The 23641-nt window shown below is 38.3% G+C and overlaps 1 protein-coding gene and 2 non-coding genes across 6 annotated transcripts in view; 2 read left to right on the top strand and 1 right to left on the bottom strand.

The window, feature by feature from the left end:
• The window catches only part of SF3B1 (splicing factor 3b subunit 1), a 44297-nt gene that overhangs the window by 6602 nt on the left and 14054 nt on the right, over positions 1-23641 (bottom strand). For 2 of the 4 annotated variants that reach the window (XM_021667742.2, XM_064373213.1), the window contains exons 3-20: positions 21144-21248; positions 20552-20666; positions 18652-18731; positions 16897-17067; positions 11596-11833; positions 9490-9702; positions 9118-9239; positions 6400-6597; positions 6199-6300; positions 4672-4851; positions 3718-3804; positions 3321-3591; positions 2751-2896; positions 2514-2660; positions 2167-2292; positions 1470-1691; positions 1004-1186; positions 807-918 (exon numbers count right to left, since the gene is read on the bottom strand). In XM_021667742.2, the coding sequence (XP_021523417.2) occupies positions 807-918; positions 1004-1186; positions 1470-1691; positions 2167-2292; positions 2514-2660; positions 2751-2896; positions 3321-3591; positions 3718-3804; positions 4672-4851; positions 6199-6300; positions 6400-6597; positions 9118-9239; positions 9490-9702; positions 11596-11833; positions 16897-17067; positions 18652-18731; positions 20552-20666; positions 21144-21248 (2818 nt within the window). Of the gene's footprint in view, positions 1-806; positions 919-1003; positions 1187-1469; positions 1692-2166; positions 2293-2513; positions 2661-2750; positions 2897-3320; positions 3592-3717; positions 3805-4671; positions 4852-6198; positions 6301-6399; positions 6598-9117; positions 9240-9489; positions 9703-11595; positions 11834-16896; positions 17068-18651; positions 18732-19034; positions 20493-20551; positions 20667-21143; positions 21249-23641 lie in introns of those variants that run through there. The other 2 variants (XM_021667748.2, XR_010341437.1) reach the window with 2 other exon arrangements.
• LOC135273770 (small nucleolar RNA SNORD2) lies at positions 2310-2365 on the top strand. Its single transcript, XR_010341576.1, has one exon. It is a non-coding gene; the product is annotated as a small nucleolar RNA SNORD2 (small nucleolar RNA).
• On the top strand, positions 5834-5970 carry LOC135273735 (small nucleolar RNA SNORA4). The gene has a single exon (XR_010341545.1). It is a non-coding gene; the product is annotated as a small nucleolar RNA SNORA4 (small nucleolar RNA).

Here is a 23641-nt window from a genome sequence, read left to right as displayed (position 1 = left end):
TTTAAAGATAAATATTGTATAAAAACTTCTTACATCTAATGAGAAAAAAACAAACAGTGGCTCTCTTACAGTCAGCTATTTTGACTTCTGCTAGGTTATCAGACCCTCTAAACTCTGCAGGAGTTACATTTGTCAACAGTTAAAATCAATTAAAAAAAAAAGATTAACTATAAGAACCCATTTCTTTTCTTTGTCATACTGACCTAACAGAATAAAAACTTTGCTCTCCATATCCAAGACCATTTGTAATATAGCTGTGTTTTGGGTTCGAAAATTCAATGGACAGTTTTTAAAACTTGGGTATGTAAATAAAGTTAAGAAAATAATTTGATCAATTCACCTTTCTCTCTGATTATATTCCTTGAAACTGATGGTAAGTAAAAAAACTGTTATAATCACTTACTAATTCAAGATTTAAATATATATATATAATTCTAAAACTAAATTAAAACTTCAGGGTTGCCTTTTTGCCCTGCAGAATATGGCAGAATATATATCAGCTGACACACCATTTTTACTAGGGTCCTATATTCCATGACCTCAAAGTTTTTGGAGTTGTGACTACTCCCACCTCTCCTGTAGGTCCTAAACTTGCCCTTTTTTTCTCTTTGAAGTAACATATACACGGGTTTTGGGAAACAAGACTTTTGTGGCATCCCCTGACTTAACTACAATCTTGAAGTGCTTTTAAAAAAGTAACAAAAACCTCCCAACTCCTAAATAAGATTATGTATTTTACTTACAATAAGAAAAAAGAAAGTTAAACAAAACAAGACAAAGTCTTATGTAATCAGCAAATTCCATACCTATGACATTTACAATGGCCTTCAGGGCTCCAAGAATGCTGCCCAATACTTCAGGGTACTCTTCACCCAAATACTCATACAATACAACACCCAAGTGTCCCATCAATTTTTCCTATAATAAAACAAATAATGTTAAAATGCTACCATTTACATTAAACTATTTGGTGAAGAAGTAAAAATTTGATACAAAACTTTACCTCTTGACAAGTCTTCATAACAACAGCAGTTCGAGAAATCAAGTCAGCTGCCTGTTGCCTAACTTTTGCAGATTTGTTATTTAAACGCCACAAAACTGTACCACAGATCTGAGGCAAGTATGGTTTGACTCGTTTGCCAAGAGCATTCACCACTGTGCCAAAGCCATTCAACATTACTGAGTCCTAAAATAAATAAATAAATAAAAAGCCACATTTATTTGGTTTATGACTGCACAGTTGAAATATACTAATAGTCAATCTTTTTTAACCACCAAAACATCTGTTGTTTTTTTAATCAAGTCTTAAACTTGAGATTGAATATTTTTTTGGTAACAGAGAACAGGAGCATTTTAAAAATTACTTCAAATTCAATTGCATTTTAGAAAAATTTGCTTGACAAGTAATATGCTTTTTCTACAAATATGAAAGTCAATGGCAATGTGCCATAATAATTAGTTATCATTACCTCTGTAGTCTGTTCTTGGAAAGCATAAAGAATACCATCAATCAGTTGTTCTTCAAGTTTATGATCAATATCTGCTGCTCCCAAATTGCCCATAATTTTCTCAATCGTCTCCATCACCATTTTTCTGTACTGTTCAGCTTCATCCTTCAGATCATCCACAATCCTGGATATAATTTCTGCTGCACCTACTTTGTTTGCCAACTCCACAGTAGTATCAACTAACTAAAAAGAACAGAAAAAACAACAACAACAAAAAACACCTCTTTTAGACTGCTTTTCCAAGGAAATAAAGCAACATCATAAAAACCAAATACTCTAAATGTACTATTTAGCTAGTAAACATACCATGAATAATTCATTGCTACTTATTAAAGTTGAAGAGAAAAGTGACCAAAAAATGTTAAGAATGGGTATAAGTTAATGTGATTCAAGGTAAAACTGTATCCATGTTTCACCTAGCCAGATAAAGCACTGAATTTACCAGACAAAAACATCAATTCACAGTTGAGTATTGATCCTTGAATGCCAAGTCAAAATGGAAATTAACCGGCTGACTAAAATCCACCTCCTTTCATAATCAAGCACATATAAACTGTGAGATAATCAAAGCAAAAAAATAATATGCAACATGGATTCAACTGACTAAAGAATGAGTAGAAAGGATTTTTGAGAATATTCTTTTACAATAAAAGCTTACTTGTCGGTAATTTCTTCTATCCAAAGCCATCCTGTGCTGCCAGAAGTGTTTAAAAAATGGAGGAAGAATCTCTGTTTTAATATAGTTTGCTTCTACACCATCTGTCCCACAACACTGTTTTACCACCTAAAAGGTTAAAAAAACAGTAATAATAAATCAACTGACCTGAAATGAAGAGAATACTCATTGCTGATTACTTGATTTTAAAAAATAAAATTTAAAACAAATCAAACAGTACTGGTGTAACATACAGTTTTTTGTTGCTGTTGTTTTTTAAAAAACACTTTAAAATTATCTTAGAACCATTAAACAAACCTGGTTTACATTAACAAATTTGGAATAATTACCTTCAGCACAATTTTCTTCATTTCCTCATCAGGAGACTGGAATTCTCGAATAAGGATTAACATCACTTCTCTAGTATAGTAGTTGGCATATTCTGCATCCATGAGAGGAATAAGATACCCAATAGCCTTTAAGAAAGCAGCTAAACCCTGTTTTTAAATAAAAAATAAATGTAGTTTAGTAATTTAGATTTATGTCACCTTAACGAAGAGAAATCAAACAGTAATTGGTGGATTTACCTTTCCTCTGTGTTGGCGGATACCCTTCCATAAAGGCTTTAAGACAGAATCAAAAGATTCGATACCATAAGGAGTTGCTGCTTCAGCCAAGGCAGCAATGGCCAAAGCACTGATGGTCCGAACCTTCTGCTGCTCATCCACAAGACCTACAAAACCAAACACAGGTTTTAACTATGCACCAACATTACCTAAGTTACACAATAGCTTCCAGATTCTTGCAATATATCAACTATTTAGCCAAACTGCAGAATCTGCTCACATTAGACAAAATTAGGTAAAAGCAAATATGAACCATAGCCTGTTAGCAGGTAATATTACAAACCCATCATAAAATATATAGTTTGTACAGTTACACCCTTCCATTCATCTCCCCCAAATCAGTAGCCCAAATTTTAGAACAGCTGTCCTATTAAATGCAGACAGGCTTTTGTGTGTACCTCTAGTCCCAGCTACTCAGGAGGCTGAGGCAGGAGGATCACTTGAGCCCAGAAGTTTAAGTCCAGTCTGGGCAACATAGTAAGACCTTGCCTCTTAAAGAGAAAAAAAAGACAAAGTTACATTACAACTTACCATGTTCAATGATTTCAACTAAACTTCTAAGATGTGGCAAGATGGCACAGCCCATAAGAATAGCTATCTGTTGTACAATCTTAATACCAGTGTGTCTCGCTTGCCAGGACTTCTTGCTTTTGCACACAGCTTTTAAGAAGGGCAATAAAGAAGGAATGCCCAGGGCAGAGGCCACAACAGCAAAAGCTCGAGCTGTTGTGTTACGGACATACTCATCCATGTTATCTATATCAGGTCTCATGGTAGAGATCATAGTAGCCAGACCAGCAGCCTAAAAAGTAAAGAAAAAAAGAACAGTCATGAGTTGCCAATATTAATGTTCAACCATTTCCTTCCATAATCAAATAATTCCATAAACAGATAAAAATTTTCTTCTCTAGAAATTTAATGTAAATACCTTTGCCAAATTAGAAATGATCTCTCGGCCTTCCACTCTAGCGTAGTAATCTTCATCAATCAATAGCGGTTCAATGACCACGAGGATCTGAAAAAGAGAAAAAAAGAGAAGAAGCTACACTTTGACATCAATTACTGATGAAATACTCATGTACAGAATTAAACATATATAGGAAATTTAGAATTATCAGGACTTTTGTTCATCAAGGGACAGACTATTTAAGAATTTTAATTACACAAGTTCAAACTCCTGACAGAGATGAAAATTTAAGAGAACTACTAGTGAGAGACTAACAAATACTCAGTTTTAAAGAAATAACTTATGGCCGGGCGCGGTGGCTAACGCCTGTAATCCCACCACTTTGGGTGGGTGGATCGCCTGAGGTCAGGAGTTCGAGACCAGCCTGGTCAACATGGTGAAACCCCATCTCTACTAAAAATAAAAAAATTATCCAGGCGTGGTGGCGGGAGCTTGTAATCCCAGCTACTTGGGAAGGAGAATCGCTTGAACCCGGGAGGTGGAGGTTGCAGTGAACCAAGATTGCGCCACTGCACTCTAGCCTGGGTGACACAGCAAGACTTCGTCTCAAAAAAATAATAATAATTTATACACCCTATGAACATACTGTACCATAATTACCATCAGTGAAAACATTGGTTCTTAACACTAAATGGCATAGTACAGAATCACATATGTTCTTATCCTAATCTAATCTCAATAAAAGCAAATGAAAAAATAGTATGACCCTCTTATGGCAAAGATAACAAAAACTTACATGTGTACATCTGTATATACATGTATTCTGTATATAAATGTATTCTGTATATAACTGTATTTGTATATGTATGACGTGTACTTGTGTAAAGAAAAAGGTCTAGGAGGATATGTAAATTTAACATTAACTGAAAAAGTTAAAATATAAAACCATCAGAAACACTATTAAGGAGAACAAACCTTATGCACATATGGACGAACCAAGTCATCAAGTTTGTACAGTATCCTGTCAATAACTTTCACAAGTAAATGACGCTCTTGATCCTCAAGTGTAGGAGACATCAGTAGAGGAAGAATCTGATTAAACAAAGGACCAGCTCCAAATTCACGAGCTTTATCAGTAATCTGACGTAACGCAGCCTGGGAAAAAAAGCAGAGTAAAAAGTGTGGATTCTTTATAATTAAGCATTTTGAATGAGCAAATTACTCAAAGATTTTCCATAATTTAGTATTTTAGTGTATACTTTTACACACATTTTACATAGACAGCAAGAGTTCATTTCCATCCAAATTACTGCGGAATTTGAACTCCCGTGAAATTTTATGTTAATTCATAAGGGTAATTTAACAGAACAAAAGGACCACAGAGGTATGTACTAAATGCCTTCATTTCCCGTAAAGTATTTTCCATTTCCAAGGCACATATAGTGTTAATATAATTTCTTACATAATTTTAATTATCTTCAAGCTTTAAGCATATTTTAAGGCCTTGAGGGCAAAAGGAGAGTCTCATTTTTCAGCATCTTTATTAGCACAAAATTCTTTGGTTAAAAAAGCTAACTCCAGCAGGGCATAGTGGCTCACGCCTGTAATCCAGCACTTTGGGAGACGGAGGCAGGAGGATCGCTTGAGCCCAGGAGTAAGACCAGCCTGGGTAATAAAGTGAGACCCCATCTCTATTTAAATAATAAAAACAAACAGCCAGGCACAGTGGCTCACACCTGTAATCCCAGCACTTTGGGAGGTCAAGGCAGGTGAACCACTTGAGGCCAGGAGTTCAAGACCAGCCTGGCCAACATGGTGAAACCCCATCGCTACTAAAAAATACAGAAATTAGCAGGGCGTTGTGGCGCACACCTGTAGTCCCAGCTACTTGGGATGCTGAGGCAGAAGAACTGCTTGAACCCAAGAGGTGGAGGTTGTAGTGAGCCAAGATTGCACCACTACACTCCAGCCCGGGCAACAGAGCAAGACTCTGTCTCAAAAGTATATATATAGTAATAATAAAAACAAGCAAAAAAGTTAAATCCTTCACATGACATACAGTTCTTTCCCTTATACTATGTCCTTGATAAAGATGAAGCCAGAGTAATTACAAATTCCTAAACATAAAAATATAACACTACCAAAAGTTAATTTCTTTGCGGGGAAGGCTTCCTAAATAACCTTTACCAATTTGGGCTACTTGGGAGAGTAAGGAAAGACCATACTCCACAGTGGGCTATACCAATAGTTCACTACTATTTTGTGGACTACATTTCCTGGTGAAAAAATTTAAAAACTAAAACCATTTTAAAAAATATAAACATGGCCAGGTTCAGTGGCTTACACCTGTAATCCCAGCACTTTGGGAGGTAGGCCAAGGCAGGAGGATCACTTGAAACCGGCCTGGGCAATTTGGCAAAACCCTGTCTCTATAAAAACTACAAAAATTTGTTTTTAATTAAATAAGCAACAAACATGACAACTTAACAAACTGAGACTTACCTTTCTCATTGGTGGTGTTCCATTCTTAATTTTTAAAAGTAACTTCATTATTTTTCTCTCTTTTTGCTCTTCTGGACTAAGTGTAGATTCATCAACATCAACCTATAGTAAAAAGAAAACAAATGTTAAGGCAAATTGAAATGTTATGATTTATAATTCTGGAACACAATGTAATTGTTTATTTCTGCTAGCAATACTTACCAGTAGTTTATCAAAGTACTGAATATCATCAGGTTTTAAAAACGGAAGATTTCCAGATGGCTGGTCATTAACACTTTTCATAGTTCGATCTTCAGTTTGCATGTGGAAACCAGTGATACCACCCAAAGGTGTCGGAGTAGCTGTCAGCTTTCGAGCTGGAGTTCGAATAGGAACATAACCAGCTGGAGGAGGAAGTACCTAATAAAAGTCATAAGACATTTTAGAATTATCTTAAAAAAACAGCATAATGAAAAACATTTGCACTTAAAATATTTTACAGTTTATTAGTTACAAGGTTTTTATTTGCTTGGAGACAACACCTATCTTGCTTTTCTATCTTAATTAGAAACTTAAAATACATGCTTCTCATCTGCTGACAGTATCAGCTGTGTAGGGAACTGAGGAAATACAAGAGAAGAGCTTAGAAAATACTAATCACATTCAAACATGTTATGGGTCAAAACGTCAAATCATTAAAAATTTGAAAATAAAATCTGAGTCAGGAATTCCAAAAAATGCTCTAGTAAAGCAAATAACGTTTCATAAGTATTTATATAAATGGGAATAAGCTCATACGGTGTATACAACATATAAAGAGCTATGTTTTAGTATTAAAATATCACATAAATTCCTGCACTCTAAAAACAAATCTTTTAAGTGTAAAACTCTACAAAACTAAGTTAAATGCATTAAAAACTAAAACCAAAATGTTTACCAAAGCCCTGTAAAATATGCCACCTGATTAAACCTTTTGTAAAACCAGTAAAATTTCAAAAAATGTTGGCTAAAAATCACAAATAATTTTTTTTTTAAAGCTGGTAACAGAATTAAAAAAAAAAAATACAACTTCTGGCCAGGCCAGGTGTGGTGGCTCATGCCTATAATCCCAGCACTTTAGGAGGCTGAGATGGGAGGAACGCTTGAGCCCAGGAGTTTGAGACTAGCCTGGGCGACAAGGTGAGACCCCCATCTCTATTTTATATAATTTAATATATGTTCAAAGAAAAAAAAAAAAACTTCCTGAGGAGGTCAATAAACCTTTCCACGTCTTCTCCAGTGCACCTAAAACTGTTGTGTTAATTCAAGATTAAATTATGTTAAATTTATATTGATACTATCTGTACTTTGTACAGATATTTTTTGTTGCTAGTTAATGTCTGCACCAGCACAGACCACTAAGCATTCTGAATAAAGTGGATACTCTATAGATGTGAAGCCTAGGAAAATCAGTTTCAAGTCCACAGAAATCACTCGCCATTAAGGATTTAAAGGTCTCCTATATTTTTACATTCATTAGTAAGGATGTTGCTTTTTAGGAGGATTCACTAAGGGAGACATTTCCTCCTAGTGACACTAAGGAAATCAACGACTATGACTGAAAAAGACGCTCAGTCAGTCAACAGTAGGTTATATCTATACCCACAGCATTATGTGGAGTCTACAAAAAGCTTTAAAGCAAAAATTCATGCAAACTTGAAACACATACTTAACACAAATAACAGGGGATCAAAAACAAAACAAGTCTGGGGACAGTGGCTCATGCCTATAATCCCAGCACTTCGGGAGGCCAAAGTGAGAGGACAGTTTGAGCCCAGGAGTTTGAGACCAACCTGGCAACACACTGAGACTCCATCGCTACAAAAAATAAAAATAAAAAATTAGCCAGGTATGGTGGTGCATGCCTGTAGCCGCAGCTACTCAGGAGGCCGAGGCAGGAGGATCACTTGAGACCAGGAGTTTGATGCTACAATGAGCTATGTCAATGCCACTGCTCTCCAGTCTTGGCAACAGAGTGAGACCCTGTCTCTAAAACAAAACAAAACAAAACCAAAAAAAAAAAAAAAAAAAAAAAAACACACACACGAACTGTTAAAAATCAACAGTCATTAACAGAAAAAGCTCTGTAAAGGCCATCAGACGATTTATAAAGTAATCTGGTTTCCCCTGGTTATAATCTCAGCTATAGGACCACAGACTACCTTTAGACTAACAAATACTCCCTAAGTGTCAGCTACCTAGAAAATTTTATAGTTCAAAAAAAATTTCAAGTTGATATGGTAAAAAGAAGGCTGGGCATGGTGGCTCATGCCTGTAATCCCAGCACTTTGGGAGGCTGAGAGGGGCAGATTACCTGAGGTCAGGAGTTCAAGACCAGCGTGGCTAACATGGCGAAACCCCATCTCTACTAAAAATATAAAAATCAGCTGGGCATGGTGGCACACGCCTATAATCCCAGCTACTCAGGAGGCTGAAGGAAGAGAATCACTTGAACCCAGGCGGCGGAGGTTGCAGTGAGCAGAGACTGTGCCACTGCACTCCAGCCTGGGCAACAGAGTGAGACTCCATCTCAAAAAAAAAAAAAAAGAATATTCTTTGTGTCCACTGATAATCCATAAACTTAAGGACACAAAATCTTGGTGAAACACCAAGTAAAAAACCACAATCTAAATGAGCTTATTCCTGGGACTGATGGAAAACCGAAGCAGCAGCAGTTCTCAAAGTCTAACCAACAGTCCTTGAGATTTCTTTCAAAAAGTAATTTCTTGTTGTTCATTTCTTTTCATCTCTCTTTGGAACTGAAATATACTTGGAAATAGCTAAGAGAATGGAATGATAATACTAAATTTGGGCAAAGCCAATCAACCTTGACCAATTTTTTTTACTATTTAAAATAAATGCATATCCTAAATACCACCTCATTCATATTTGATGTACTACCTTATATCCTTCTGGGAACATAGCATCTAATTCTTCATCAGAAAGTGGGCGATTTCTCTCATCAATTTCTCTTTCCCACCGCCAAGCCTGAAGCTGTTCAGGAGTCATACTCATTATGTGACCTACCAAGAAAGGCAAATTTTTATACAATCTATAGTGCAAGACTGTATTATTACATGTATCTTTGAGATAAAAGAGCGTTAAGACCAACCCTAACATTTAGTTGCTTTTATAACTGCAAACCAAGACTTATTTTTTTATCTCCTTATTCTAGCTAGTAGTTGACATTAATAGCACACAGAATACCATAAAGAAAAAATTAAATAATTTGTAGAGGAAAAAAACAATTATTTTCAATGACAGAGTTTCTACCTGGAGTAGGGGTAGCCATGTTCATGGCTGGTGTGCCAATTGGTGTTTTTCCAGGGGTCAGAACTGGAGTGCTTCCACCCATCTGACTAGCTGGTGTTTCATCCCACCGTGATTTTCTTTTACTGGCTCCAGGAGTCGGTGTTTCACCAATAGAATCTCCACCTCGATCTGTTCGAGGAGTCTCAGCCCATCCACTTCCATGCCCAGGAGTGTCTTTAAAAAGAAAGAGTAAGACCACAATTTTAATCATTGTTAAAATAATATTTTTTATTCTCAGTTATAATCAAAACTATTAAGTTCTAAAATAGAATATTCCTTAAAGTTCTAGTGTTCCATTTCATATTTATATATACCTTTACACTCTCTTGTGTGTATGCATGTTTCTTTTCCATGGGTTACAAAAACAGACAGTAACTACTACAAAACAGGAAAAGAGAGCAAAGTCATTTTTTAACTATCCTTAACATTATTACACAGAGATATCTGCTATGTGCATCTCAAGCTACTTCCTTCATTTCTCCATACAGTTGAGGTGACACTGCATGTACAATTCTATACTGCTTCTTTCCTTCATTACATATTAAGCACTACCCCATTACCATTTAAAGTTCATAAAATTTTAATATAGCAGATGTACAGTTAAATCTTAATTTGCCTCAACTGTTCTTATAAACAGTTAAGGAAATATAGCTTTTGACCACCTACACAAAAAGGTAAGAGGTTTAGGTAAATTCAGAGAGACAGAGCACAGAATAGAGGTCAGCAGGGGCTGGGAAGAAACGGGAACGGGAAGGCCCTGTTTAATGGATACAGGTTTTCTGTTTGGGATGATGAAAAAAATCCTAGAAATGAAGAGTAGTGATAGTGCAAAATGCTGTGAATGTACTTAATTAAGCTACTGAACCATATGCTTAAAAATGGTTGGCTGGGAATGGTGGCTCACGCCTGTAATCTCAGCACTTTGGGAGGACGAGGCAGGCGGATCACCTGAGGCTGGGAGTTCAGGACCAGCCTGACAAACATGGAGAAATCCTGTCTCTACTAAAAATACAAAATTAGCCAGGCATGGTGACACATCTTGTAATCCCAGCTACTCAGGAGGTTGAGGCAGGAGAATCATTTAAATCTGGGGGGTGGAGGTTGCAGTGAGCCAAGATGGCGCCACTGCACTCCAGCTGGGCAACAAGAGTGAAACTCCATCTCAAAAACAAAACAAAACAAAAAAATGGTTAGTATTATGTAAGTATTAACTGAAAATAAGTAAATAAATAGTTAAAAATAGTACATTTGGCCAGGCACAGTGGCTCATGCCTGTAATCCCCACACTTTGGGAGGCCGAGGTGGGCCAATCACGAGGTCAGGAGTTTGAGATCAGCCTGACCAACATGGTATAACCACATCTCTAATAAAATTACAAAAATTATCCAGGTGTGGTGGCTTATGCCTGTAATCCCAGCTACTCAGGAGGCTGAGGCAGGAGAATCGCTTGAACCCAGGAGGCAGAGGTTGCAGTGAGCCGAGATCGCGCCACTGCACTCCAGCCTGGGCAACAGAGCGAGACTCCATCACAAAAAAAAGAGTAAATTTGATGTTAGGTATATTTTTCCATAATAAAAAACAAAGCATAGGCCAGGTGCAGTGGTTCATGCCTGTAATCCCAACGCTTTAGTAGGGGATCACTTGAAGACAGGAGTTCAAGACCACGCTGTGCAATGAAACGAGACATTGTCTCTACAAAAAAAATTTAAAAATTAGCCGGGTACGGGAGCATGCTCCTATCATCTCAGCTACTCAGGAGGCTGAGGTGGGAAGATCCCTTGAGCCTAGGAGGTTAAAGCTACAGTGAACAAAACCCTGTCTCTAAAAAACAAACAACATCAAAGGTTACAGCCTACTAACTTTACTTTCACCTACAGTTCTTCCTTAAATAAATCTTAAATCTCTTCAAGAGGGAAAAAAATTAGGCATATGATCTATTCCATTCTTAATCTGTCCCCTCAAAGCAGCTGGTTATTTATACATGTCCACCCAGGAATAAACAGAACAGAGTTTAGTCCGTAAACATACCACTCAACATTTCACCCACACATCCATCACTAGAAGTACCTCTCTCTGTTTTGGGGGTTTCATCCCATCTGTTTTTACGAGCACTGGAAGTTGCGCCTCCATGGCCTGGTGTGGCATGGCCTGGCGTATCGCCTCGTCCAGGAGTAGCAGCTCCCGCTGGTGTGTGGCTAGGTGTAGGATCCCATATTTTTGAGCCTGGCGTTGCTCCAGGAGTCTCACTTCCCTTTGCACGACCTGGTGTCTCATCCCATCTTAAGGAAGGAGTATGCCCAGGGGTCTTAAAAAAGCAAAAACTTTTATTTCACATACTCACATAGGAATAATTAGAAAATTTCCATAAAACAAAAAACTTTAAACAAAAAATGTTTTAGTTCTATGCACTGTAAGTTAGAGGACGCTATCTTTACTTACAGGAAAGATACCTACTTTCTAGCAAATGTTTATAAAAAACAATGTAAAGCTTCAATCTGAAGCACTGACAAAAGTCCCAGCTTAAAAAAAAAATATTCTGGGTATGAATCTTTGATATGCCATTAATAGCTCTGTGACTTTAGGGAAAATCACTGAGGTTTCTCTATCTAGATCTGTAATCCAAGGCTTTCAGCTCTAATTACATTAGTTTCAACATGGGGCTTAGAAACATGTATTTAGGAGAGAAGGAATTCATGTGTTCTAAGAAAATACCACTGTTGAGGTTTTGTTCAATTGTGTGTGTTTAATTAATATTGATGCTTCAGATCACCTACATAATTTTTTTTTTGAGACAGAGTCTTACTCTGTCACTCAGGCTGGAGTCCAGTGGCGTGATATCGGCTCACTGCAACCTCTGCCTCCCGGGTTCAAGCAATTCTACTGCCTCAGCCTCCCGAGTAGCTGGGATTACCGGCGTGTGCTACCACGCCAGGCTAATTTTTGTATTTTTAGTAGAGACGGGGTTTCACCATGTTGGTCAGGCTGGTCTCAAAACTCCTGACCCCATGATCCGCCCATCTCAGCAACCCAAAGTGCTGGGATATCAGGCATGAGCCACTGCACCTGGACGAATCTCTGTAATTTTTATAAGAAATATATCGCCGGGTGCCGTGGCTCATGTCTGTAATCCCAGCACTTTGGGAGGCTGAGGCAGGCGGATCACGAGGTCAAGAGATAGAGACCATCCTGGCCAACATAGTGAAACCCCATCTCTACTAATACAAAAAAATTAGCTGGATATGGTGGCGCACGCCTGTGGTTCCAGCTACTCAGGAGGCTGAGGCAGGAGAACTGCTTGAAGCCAGGAGGCGAAGGTTGCAGTGAGCCAAGATTGCACCACTGCACTCCAGCCTCGTGCCTGGCCAAAGAGCGAGACTCTGTGTCAAAAAAAAAAAAAAAAAAAAAGGTATCTATCAGCATATCAGCTCTCATGTGGGCACGGTGGCTAACGCCTGTAATCCCGGGCATGGTGGTAGGCACCTGTAATCTCAGCTGCTCAGGAGCCTGAGGCAGGAGAATTGCTTGAACCTGGGAGGCTGAGGTTGCAGTGAGTTGAGATCGCACCATCACACTCTAGCGTAGGTGACAGAGTGAGACTCTGACTCAAAAAAAAAAAGGGAAGATATCAGCTCTTATGTCTAGTTACGTGCATACAGTTAAACAATTACCAGGAGGACAAGCTTCTTTCTCTTTCTGAAACTTAGTACTGAATGTCATCAATAGAATTAAATTTAGTAGTTACCTGGCTGAGCACGGTGGCTCATATCTATAATCTCAGCACTTTGGGAGGCCAAGGTGGGAGAATCACTTAAGGTCAGGGATTCAAGACCCGCCTGGCCAACATGGCGAAACCCTGTCTCTACTAAAAATACAAAAATTAGCTGGGCATGGTGGCACATGCCTATAATCTCAGCTACTCGAGAGGCTGAGGCACAAGAGTCATTTGAGTCTTGGAGGTGGAGGTTGTAGTGAGCCGAAACTGCACCACTGCACTCCAGTCACCCATAGGTGACAGAGCAAGACTCTATCTAAAATGAAAAAGAGTTAATTTTATTATTATCGTAAATAATAAAATAATAGTTTTACTTACATTGAGCAGAACCAAATCCCTCCTACATATCACCAAGCAAATGAGAAGTTCTCATCTTAAACTAAATTGTTTAGAAATTATATAGGTTTTATATATCCCAATTCTGGGTTTGGGGAAATATTGCATGATCTGATAGGTTTTTTCTTGAGCTGTAAGTTAAATCTACAGCAGTCTAGGCTAGAGCTAATAGTGATTTAGACTAGGATGGTAGAGGCAGAGATCATGAAAAGTGACTAGATCCTCAGTATATTTAAAGGTGGCGCCAAGAAAACGTATACGGGTAGGATATGGGGTAAGAGAATAAGGAGTATAGGATGAGTTCCTAAATGTTTTTTTGTTATTGCTATTTTTGTTTTTGAGACACAGTCTTGCTCTGTCGCCCAGGCTGGAGTACAATGGCACAATCTTGGCTCACTGCAATCTCTCCACCTCCTGGGTTCAAGCAATTCTCCTGCCTCAGCCTCCTGAGCAGCTGGGATTACAGGCGCTCACCACCAGGCCCAATTAATTTTTGCATTTTTACTAGAGGTGGGTTTTGCCATGTTGGGCAGGCTGGTCTCGAGCTCCTGACCTCAAATGATCCACCCACCTTGGCCTCCCAAAGCACTGGGATTACATGCATGAGCCACTACACCTGGCCCTAAATATTTTGCTTGAGCCAAACAGAAATGGGAAAGACCGGGGAGCAGGATGGAGAAGAGATGTACGTGAAGAAAATCAATAATTTTCTTTTAGAAATACTGATTTTGAAATGCCCATTGAACAGTGAAATACGTCAGGCTGGACAAATACACAAGTCTGAGGAACAGAAGCAGAGGACAGATTTATAAGTTTGGGAGCTGTCTTATGCAAATAGTATATAAAGACAAGAGAGATCCTAGGGAGCAAGCACAGATGGAAAAGAAACCAAAAGACTGAGCACCACTAGAACGCCCCAAAGTTCAGAGGTAAGAAGAATGAGGATCCAGCAAACAAGATTAAGGAGTAGGAGCCAGTGAGAGAGTTTGAGGGGAACCAAGAAAGACTAAAACCCAGAGACTGAGAGAGAAAAGGGTATGAAGAAATGTCAAATGTTCTTGATATGCTAAGTAATATGAGAAATAAAAATACACATTTTAAATTTATCAGTTAGGGGTCAAGTGACCTTGACAAGAGATTTTAGGTGAAGTCTCGTGGACAAAAGACTAGAACTGCGTAAGCAGAGAAAGCAAGTACAAACAACTCATTCAAAGCACTCTGTGGCTCACACCTGTAATCCTAACACTTTGCAAGGCTGAAGCAGACAGATTGCTTGAGCCTAGGAGTTTGAGACCATCCTGGACAACACCGTGAGACCTGTTTCTACAAAAAATAAAAAACTAGCCAGGCATGGTGGTATACATCTATAGTCCCATCTACTTGGGGGGTTGAGGCGGGAGGATCATTTGAGCCCAGGAGGTGGAAGTTGCAGTGAGCTGTGATTGTGTCCCTGCACTCCAGCCTTGGCAACAAATGAGACCTTACCCGCCTCCCAAAAAAAAAACAAAGAACAAAGCACTTTGCTCTAAAATGAGATCGAAATAGGGTGGTAGCTGAATGAGGATGTGAATGAGGGTTAAGAGATGCTTTCTGCAGGTTTTTTGTTGCTGTTGTTAATACAAAGCATGGTAAAACATGTTTGCTGCTAATGATAATCTAGTATGGAGAAAAAAATTAATGGTACATGATGAGAATCTCCAAGAGGAGAAGGGAAATGATGCATAAGCAGAAGAGTAGATTTATTTTATCTTATTTTATAGACGAAGTCCCACTCTGTTGCTCAAGCTGGAGTTTATTTTATTTTTGAGATGAAGTCTCACTCTGTTGCCCAAACTGGGGTACAGTGGCACGATCTCGGCTCACTGCAACCTCCAACTCCTGGGTTCAAGCAATTCTCCTGCCTCAGCCTCCCGAGTAGCTGGGACTACAGGCATGTGCCGCCATGCCTGGCTAATTTTTGTATTTTTAGTAGAGATGGGGTTTCACTATGCTGGCCAGGTTGGTCTTGAATTCCTGACCTCATGATAAGCCCACCTTGGCCTCCCAAAGTGCTGCGACTACAGGTGTGAGCCACCGCACCCAGCCACTTTATTTTATTTTTCTAACAATGATTAAATATCTTCAACTGCTTTCTAAAAAACTCAATTTTAAAGGCCTTTCTATTCAGGTTAATAACAAACACAATAAAGGAACATATTATATAATTTAACATAATTAGCTGCTTTTATGCAGCACTTACATCTTTTAGTCTGCAAGTCTACTATTAAATGATAGAGAACAACTAACATAACCATTTCTACAGAACTAGGAAATAAATTTCTAAGAAAGATTTTGACTCCATTGTTTTGTTTTTTTAAGACAGGGTCTTACTCGGTCACCAGGCTGGAATGCAGTGGCAACATCACGGTTCACTGCAACCTCTATCTCCTGGGATCAAGGGATCCTCCTGCCTCAGCCCCCACCAGCCCCCATACCCCAGTAGCTGAGACTATAGGTATGTGCCTCTATGCCCAGCTAAGTTTTTTTTTTTTGGTAGAGACAGGGTCTCCCTCTGTTGCCCAAGCTGGTCTCAAACTCCTTAACGCTACCAATTCTCCCACCTGGGCCCCCAAAGTGCTGGGAGTATATGCATGAGCCAATTCATTCAGCCTCCGACAAAATGTTTTTAAAAAGAAAAAGAAAGTAGGAGAGAAGGCTGACCAAAGGAATGGGGTAGCTGCCTGTAGTGAGAGGCTTAAGTTATCTATCTAGAAAATAAGGAACACCACTATATGATACTCAACCTCCACAATGTAACATACCTACAGGTCTATATTTAATATTCTAAAAAGAACTTTCCTTACTGCATGATATGAGTAAGTAAATCGCATGCCCCTCGAAATTCGTACATTGATGTCCTAACCCGCAGTGTGACTGTATTTGGAGACTGGGCCTTAGGGAGGTAAATTAAGGTCAAATGAGGTCATAACGGTGGGATGCTAATCTAACAAGACTGATGTCCTTATAGGAAGAGAAGGGACACAGAACTCGCTGGCAGGGAGAAAGGCCATGTAAGAACACAGCAAGAAAGCCCTCACCAAACACCAATCCTCTTGGCACTTTGATCTTGGATTTCAAGCCTCCAGAACTGCGAAAAAATCAGTCTGCTGTTTAAGGAACCCAGTCTGTGGTATCTTGTTATGACAACCCAAGCCGACTAATACAGTCCATAAGAGAACAAAATTTTTAAACAGTAGTAACAAAAAACAAAAAGAAATTACCTCTGCCTGATCCCAACTTGATAGCTTTTTGGGAGTGGCACCAGGAGTCTGATCAGCTGTTTGATCCCAACGCCGTTTTCGTTTTGACGGAGGCTGGGATGCTGCTGCTCCATTGACGACTTTTAGTTCTCCAGCTTTAGCTTTTTCTGCTAGCTGTTGCCTAATTTCTCGCTGAAAAAAACAGTATTTACCTTTAAAATGTTTTCAATATTTTTCTATCATTACCACAATCATTTCCACTTAACATGCTATTTTATACTTTGCTCATTCTCCTTTCTATGGTACTGGTGGTCTCCTTTCTATGCTAGCTGGTTCCAGTCTGTTTTAAATTTCTTTATTTCATTTTATATAATGCCGGTCTTTCTAAACAAAAGACAAGCAAGTTCAGAATTTATAACATAGCACACTGTAGTTTATATATTATAGGTGAAGTAAAATCTTCAGTCAACAACGGAGAACCAAAATGCTTCCACTGAAAAATAGAGTTTTCTTTAAAACGCATATAAATAGCAATTAAGACTATGCAACACAATAGAAAAATGATGATAAAACATAAAAATAATAAAATTGTTTTATTTATACTGACAAATTATATAAATATCGTGCATAATTTAGTGATAATAGATGCACATTTAATTCACTCTATACTGTTAAAATAGGGTTTTATTATCCCATTTAATTCACTCAACATACAAAACCTATTATATATTCATAATAGTAATGGAGGAGGCCATGCATGGTGGCTCACACCTGTAAACCCAGCATTTTCAGAAGCCAAGGCGGGCAGATCATCCAAGGTCAGGAATTCAAGACCAGCCTGGCCAATATAGTGAAACCCCATCTCTACTAAAAAAAAAAAAATACAAAAATTAGCCAGGCAAAGTGGCACACACCTGTAATCCCAGCTACTTTGGAAGGCTGAGGCAGGAGAAGCACTTAGACCTAACAGGTAGAGGTTGCAGTGAGCTGAAATCACACCACTGCACTTCAGCCTGGGTGACAGAGCAATACTCTGCCTCAAAAAAAAAAAAAAGTAATGGAGACTATTAAGACAAAATGGTATATTCTCTGTAGGCCAAAAGGATTTATTCGAAATTCTCCACTTACATCCAAACTGAAACTTACAGAATCTCACACTGAACTCTTTGACATTTCGCTAACATACTGAGTTCAGATATACACCTTCACCCTTCTCCCTATAGAAACATCCCCCATAATGGCCAGGAACAGTGGCTCACACCTGTAATCCCAGAACTTTGGGAGGCCAAGGCAGGTGGATCACCTGAGGTCAGGAGTTCAAGACCAGCCTGGCCAACATGGTAAAACTCCATCTCTACTAAAAATACAAAAATTAGCTAGGCATGGTGACACACACTTGTATTCACAGTACTCGGAAGGTTGAAGTGGGAGGATAAATTGAACCCAGGAGGTGGAGATTGCAGTGAGCCGAGATCACACCACTGCACTCCAGCCTGGGTGACAGAGTGAGACTCTGTTTCAAAATAAAAAAGGATAATTTCCTGTGAAATTCATAGATACATATACGGCCAAGGGGCCCAGACTAAAAAAGGATATTGAAATGAAAAGTTTTATTTGGAAGGTGGTATAATTCGGAGGTAAGATTCTTTCTCAGTTAATTTTTATTAATACTATTAAAATAATTGTGCAGCAAATAGCAAAAAAGAAATGTAACAGTCTCTCAATCATTATTTACATTATTTCACAACCATTAAAACAGGAGACAGGTTTACGTACTTCTTCTTTAGTCAAGTGCTGTTCTCGCATTACATCCATGTAAGTCCTAGCATTCATTTTAGGATCAGGGGTCTTCCCTCCTGCAGAAAAGAACAGCAACAGGAAAAGAGTACAATAAATAAAAGATAATCAAGTTCAACTGATTTAACTGCCCTGCTCTAATATTATGTTATTCCATAATCATTTAAATTATTTTTTGATGGAAAACTTTAATAATTATACATCTTACTTTTTATTGAGTTTGCTGATCAATTTAACCTGTTTGAACACAAACATCTACAGCAGTTTAAAACAAATATTTTAATGCATATAAAAACAAAATGACAACACAGTTTAGTCTTCAGAAGTGATGGGTTCCTGGGTTGCTAATCCGGAATACGTACACTTTCGTGCCTTTGTCTCCATCAGCAGTTCTGACTTCAAGCAGCAGAATAGAAGCCTAGAAAATTATCTCTTTACATTAGTAACACTTTGGAAAGATATTTATATTCAAAACATTACCTGTTGTAAGCTGTTAAAATCCTGACTACAAATAACTATGACTAGATAAGTTCTTCATACAGTGCTCTAAAACAATTATAGTTTAGAAATTCTGATTTTAAAAATATACTTATAATCTTATTCTGATGTCACGTTACTAAAAAGGGCTTCATGCTTTAAGTTTTTTGACCCAGAAAACATATTTTTATTTCTTAGAAATCATAAATTAAAACTGGAAACATATTACTTGAAATATATTACTTCTACCAGTTATTATGATGCACACAGAAGTAACATGATGTACAAAGAGATGTGTCAGTCTCTTGGTTAAAGTTTCAGTATTTGCTTTTCAAACTTCAATATCTTACAGAAGCCCAAACAGTATATAACAAGATTCACATAGGCACACTATGCTTTAGAAATGTGGTAACTAGCTATACAAGTAGTATAGCATCACAATTTAGGAAAAACTTTCTAAGACATTTCCTATGCTGAAGATCAAGCCCAATTGGTAGTGTCATTCTTTCTGACACTAGCTCTGATAAGACTTCCTTTGGAATACTTTTTCACCATAATCTAGAGAGGATGTGTTGAACTGCACCCTTAAGAATGCAGACAGGACTGGCATATAGCAGTACTGCTGTAGGAAAGAAATTAAGGACAGTTAGTATGGGCCTGTGAATTCTGGCATACATGTTTAAATCAATTACAATTATGCAAGTAAAAAAGAATATCCCTACTAATTCATGCAGGCTGAAAGTCTAGTATGTAAACCTGCAGCAGAAACTAATTTTAAGAAACAGGCACCTAATTCTGATTGTGAAACTCACTCACCTGAGGAAAGCTTCCATCAGGCTCGCTATGCCCCTTGTGCTGACTTGCACACTAAAATTAGCAAAACAGACTCCAACTATTAAAAATATCAAAATCTTTGTATACATACTTTTGTTTTAACTTTAAGTATGCTTAGAGCAAAGCAGGTGCCTTTACTAAGCTATATTTAGAGTACTATGGAGGGAGCTCTAGTGTGAGAAAGTTTCTCACGGGTAACAATCCTAAAAATCTAGGATTTGGAATGAAAACTTTCAACAATATGAAAGTATTTTGAGCAGAAAAACACATTTGTTCCAAGTATAGAAAGCGTACCCAAAACAAAAGTAAAAGTAAAACCTTTAACCCTTTGCGTTTCTATGGCATTGGCTCATTTTTTTCTTGTCCTTCTACCTGGAAAGAAAACTTGCATTATAAAGATGAAGAATATGGCATCTGTGACTTCAACCAAATCTATACAAATCTATATTAAGGGGGATTTTTAAAAAGAAAAGCAAATTCAGAAGCATGCCAAAAAAAATCAAAGGGCTAAAGACAACTTAATACAAATAAATTTCTGAATACTTATAGAAAAGTGGGAAAGAATTACCATCTGCAAAAGGATCAAGACGTTCTGGGGAAATTATCATGGTCCGCCTATGCTTTTTGTATTCATCTTCCCGGTCTGCTATCTTTGGAGGTCGGTGCTCAGCAAATGGATCATACTGAAAAGAGGTATGTCTCACTTAGTATCTACTTTATTAAGATAATGAAGCAGTATCATAAACAAAAATCAGAACACTGTAAAGCACAAATGTTTAATACATGCCTACTAATATTCTGTATTGTTTCACAGATAAATGTTAATATAAAAAAATAAGGCATATGGAAACAAGGCAATATACACATCCACATTTCCATAGTTCAATGCTTCATTAAATGATTACAGCCAGGCGTGGTGACCTGTGTATATAATCTCAACCACTTGGGAGGCTCACACAAGAGGAAAGCTTGAGCCCAGGAGTTTGGGATCAGCCTGGGCAAGATAGCAAGACCTTGTGTCAAAGAAAAAGGATTACACCTGTACGAAATAAATTATTATTTCTAATTCTCCTCAAAATATCCTAAAATTCATGGGTTTTCACGGGAACTCAGACATTCACTTTTCTTTAGCTGAATATGCTTTTAAAATGAAAGGTCACCTGTTCTGTTGACTGTGGTATATCATTAAGCAATGCCACCGGGGCATGATATCCTGGCTTCTTCTGACCAAGCAAACTTGTAGATGATGAATAGTCATCGTCATCCTGCAATGAAAACCCCCCAAAAGCCCGCAAATGAAATGTTAGAACTTACAAATTAGAAAGAATATGCAAAGATTCAGTATGAAATCAAAAGATCTACTGACAGTGTGATATCTAAGTCCTCCTTCATAAAACTTACAAACACTACTATTAGGACTTCTTGCACTTCAAAAATCTATTAAAGAAATTAAATTCAGTTATCTTTACTTTCAAAATGATTAAGCAAGGAAGATTTTCTATAGAAGTTAATTAAGATAAAGAAAGTATGGACTAGAAAAACCTGAGCATTTAATTTTCTCACAGAAGACAAAATGTTTTTTCAATTTGATAATTACAGCTTATTTTAGAACTTTCTAGTTTTTTAACTCATTTTTTTAAACATTATTTAACAACCACAGAAACAAGTATTTAATTTTAAATGTGCTTGTCCCTAGCAGTGTGTTTAAACAAAATAATGTTATATTGTTACCTTTCTAGTATAAAAAGTACAACTATTTGGGAGGCCAAGTTGGGAGTCTAGGACTTTTGAGACTAGCCTAGGCAACAGAGACCCAGCTGGGCAAGGTAGCTCACATCTATAATCCCAACACTTTGAGAGGCTGAGGCGGGACACTGCTTGAGCCCAAGAGTTCAAGACCAACCTGGGAAACATGGTGAAACCCTGTCTCTACCAAAAAAATACAAAAATTAGCCAGGCGTGGTGGTGTGCATATGTAGTGCCAGCTACTCAGGAGGTTGAGGTGGGAGGATAGTTTGAACCCAGGAAGCGAAGGCTGCAGTAAGCTATGATCTGGCCACTGCCTTCAGCCTTGGCAACAGAGCAAAACTTTGTCTCCCAAAAAACAAACAAAAACCACACATACACACACAGTGAGATTTCATCTCTATTGTAATAAAAATAAGTAAATAAAAAGTGCTGGCCGTCCACAGTGGCTCACAGCTGTAATCCCAGAACTTTGGGAGGCCAAGGCAGGTAGATCACAAGGTCAAGAGATTGAGACCATCCTGGCCAACACAGTGAAACTCAGTCTCTACTAAAAATACAAAATTAGCCAGGTGTGGTAGCACGTGCCTGTGGTCCCAGCGACTTGAGAGGCTGAGGCCGGAGAACTGCTTGAACCCAGAAGGCAGAGGTTGCACTGAGCCGAGATTGCACCACTGCACTCCAGTCTGGTGAGAGAGTGAGACTCCGTCACCAAAAAAAAAAAAAAAAAAAAAGTGCAACACTAGGTAATTCTAAAGATCTTAACACCTTTATTTAAAAATAAAATGACGGGCTGGGCGCGGTGGCTCACGCCTGTAATCCCAGCACTTTGGGAGGCCGAGGAGGGTGGATCACGAGGTCAAGAGATAGAGACCATCCTGGTCAGCATGGTGAAACCCTGTCTCTACTAAAAATAGAAAAAATTAGCTGGGCATGGTGGCACGTGCCTGTAATCCCAGCTACTCAGGAGGCTGAGGCAGGAGAATTGCCTGAACCCAAGAGGCGGAGGTTACGGTGAGCCGAGATCGCGCCATTGCACTCCAGCCTGGGTAACAAGAGCAAAACTCCGTCTCAAAAAAAATAAATAAATAAAATAAAATGACAATATCCCCCTCAGTTTCTGAAACATATAGCTATTACTTTCTTTTACCATTAGGGTACGAGACCCCCAAATAAAATACTAACTAGTCCATGACTGGTTTCTAGAAATTTCACCTTTTGGGACTTTTAAATTTCTCTCCAGAAAAAAAAAGAGAAAGAGAGAGCCAACTGTAAAGTAAAATGTGACTTGAATTTCTTAAAAATAACCAGTATGATAATCCATATCAGTTACAGTTATCTGTAACTGAATCACCAAATTTGGACTTTGGAATGGTCTGATAAAATATAAGCTACCTGGAATACAGAAAAAAATTCTTTGAGGGACAGATTTCAAAATGAAAGGCAGTCCTCCTCCACAGTAACTGAAACAGACACGAAAAGCTCATCAACAACTGTACTAAGAAAAATTCCAGGCCAGGTGCAGTGTCTCAAGCCTGTAATCCCAACACTTTGGGAGGCCGAGGAGGGCAGATCACCTGAGGTCAGGAGTTCAAGACCAGCCTGGCCAACATGGCGAATCCCCATCTCTGCTAAAAATATAAAAATTAGCTGGCATGGTGGCAGGCTGGTAATCCCAGCTACTCAGGAGGCTGAGGCAGGAGAATCGCTTGAACCCAGGAGGCAGAGGTTGCAGTGAGTGGAGACCACACCAACGTACTCCAGGCTGAGCAAGACTGTGTCTCAGGGAAAAAAAAAAAAAAAAAAAAGAAAAATTCTATTCACATTAAGATACCAACAGAAGAAAAACAGTATCAAGTACAAGTCAGTAATCAAGTCACAAGGACAGATGGCTATTTACAATCAAGTCACT

The sequence above is a fragment of the Aotus nancymaae genome, unplaced genomic scaffold (assembly GCF_030222135.1).
Source record: "Aotus nancymaae isolate 86718 unplaced genomic scaffold, 86718_ANA_hifiasm-v0.15.2.pri h1tg000008l, whole genome shotgun sequence".
NCBI lineage: Eukaryota > Metazoa > Chordata > Mammalia > Primates > Aotidae > Aotus > Aotus nancymaae.
This window is presented reverse-complemented; position numbering and strand designations above follow the sequence as displayed.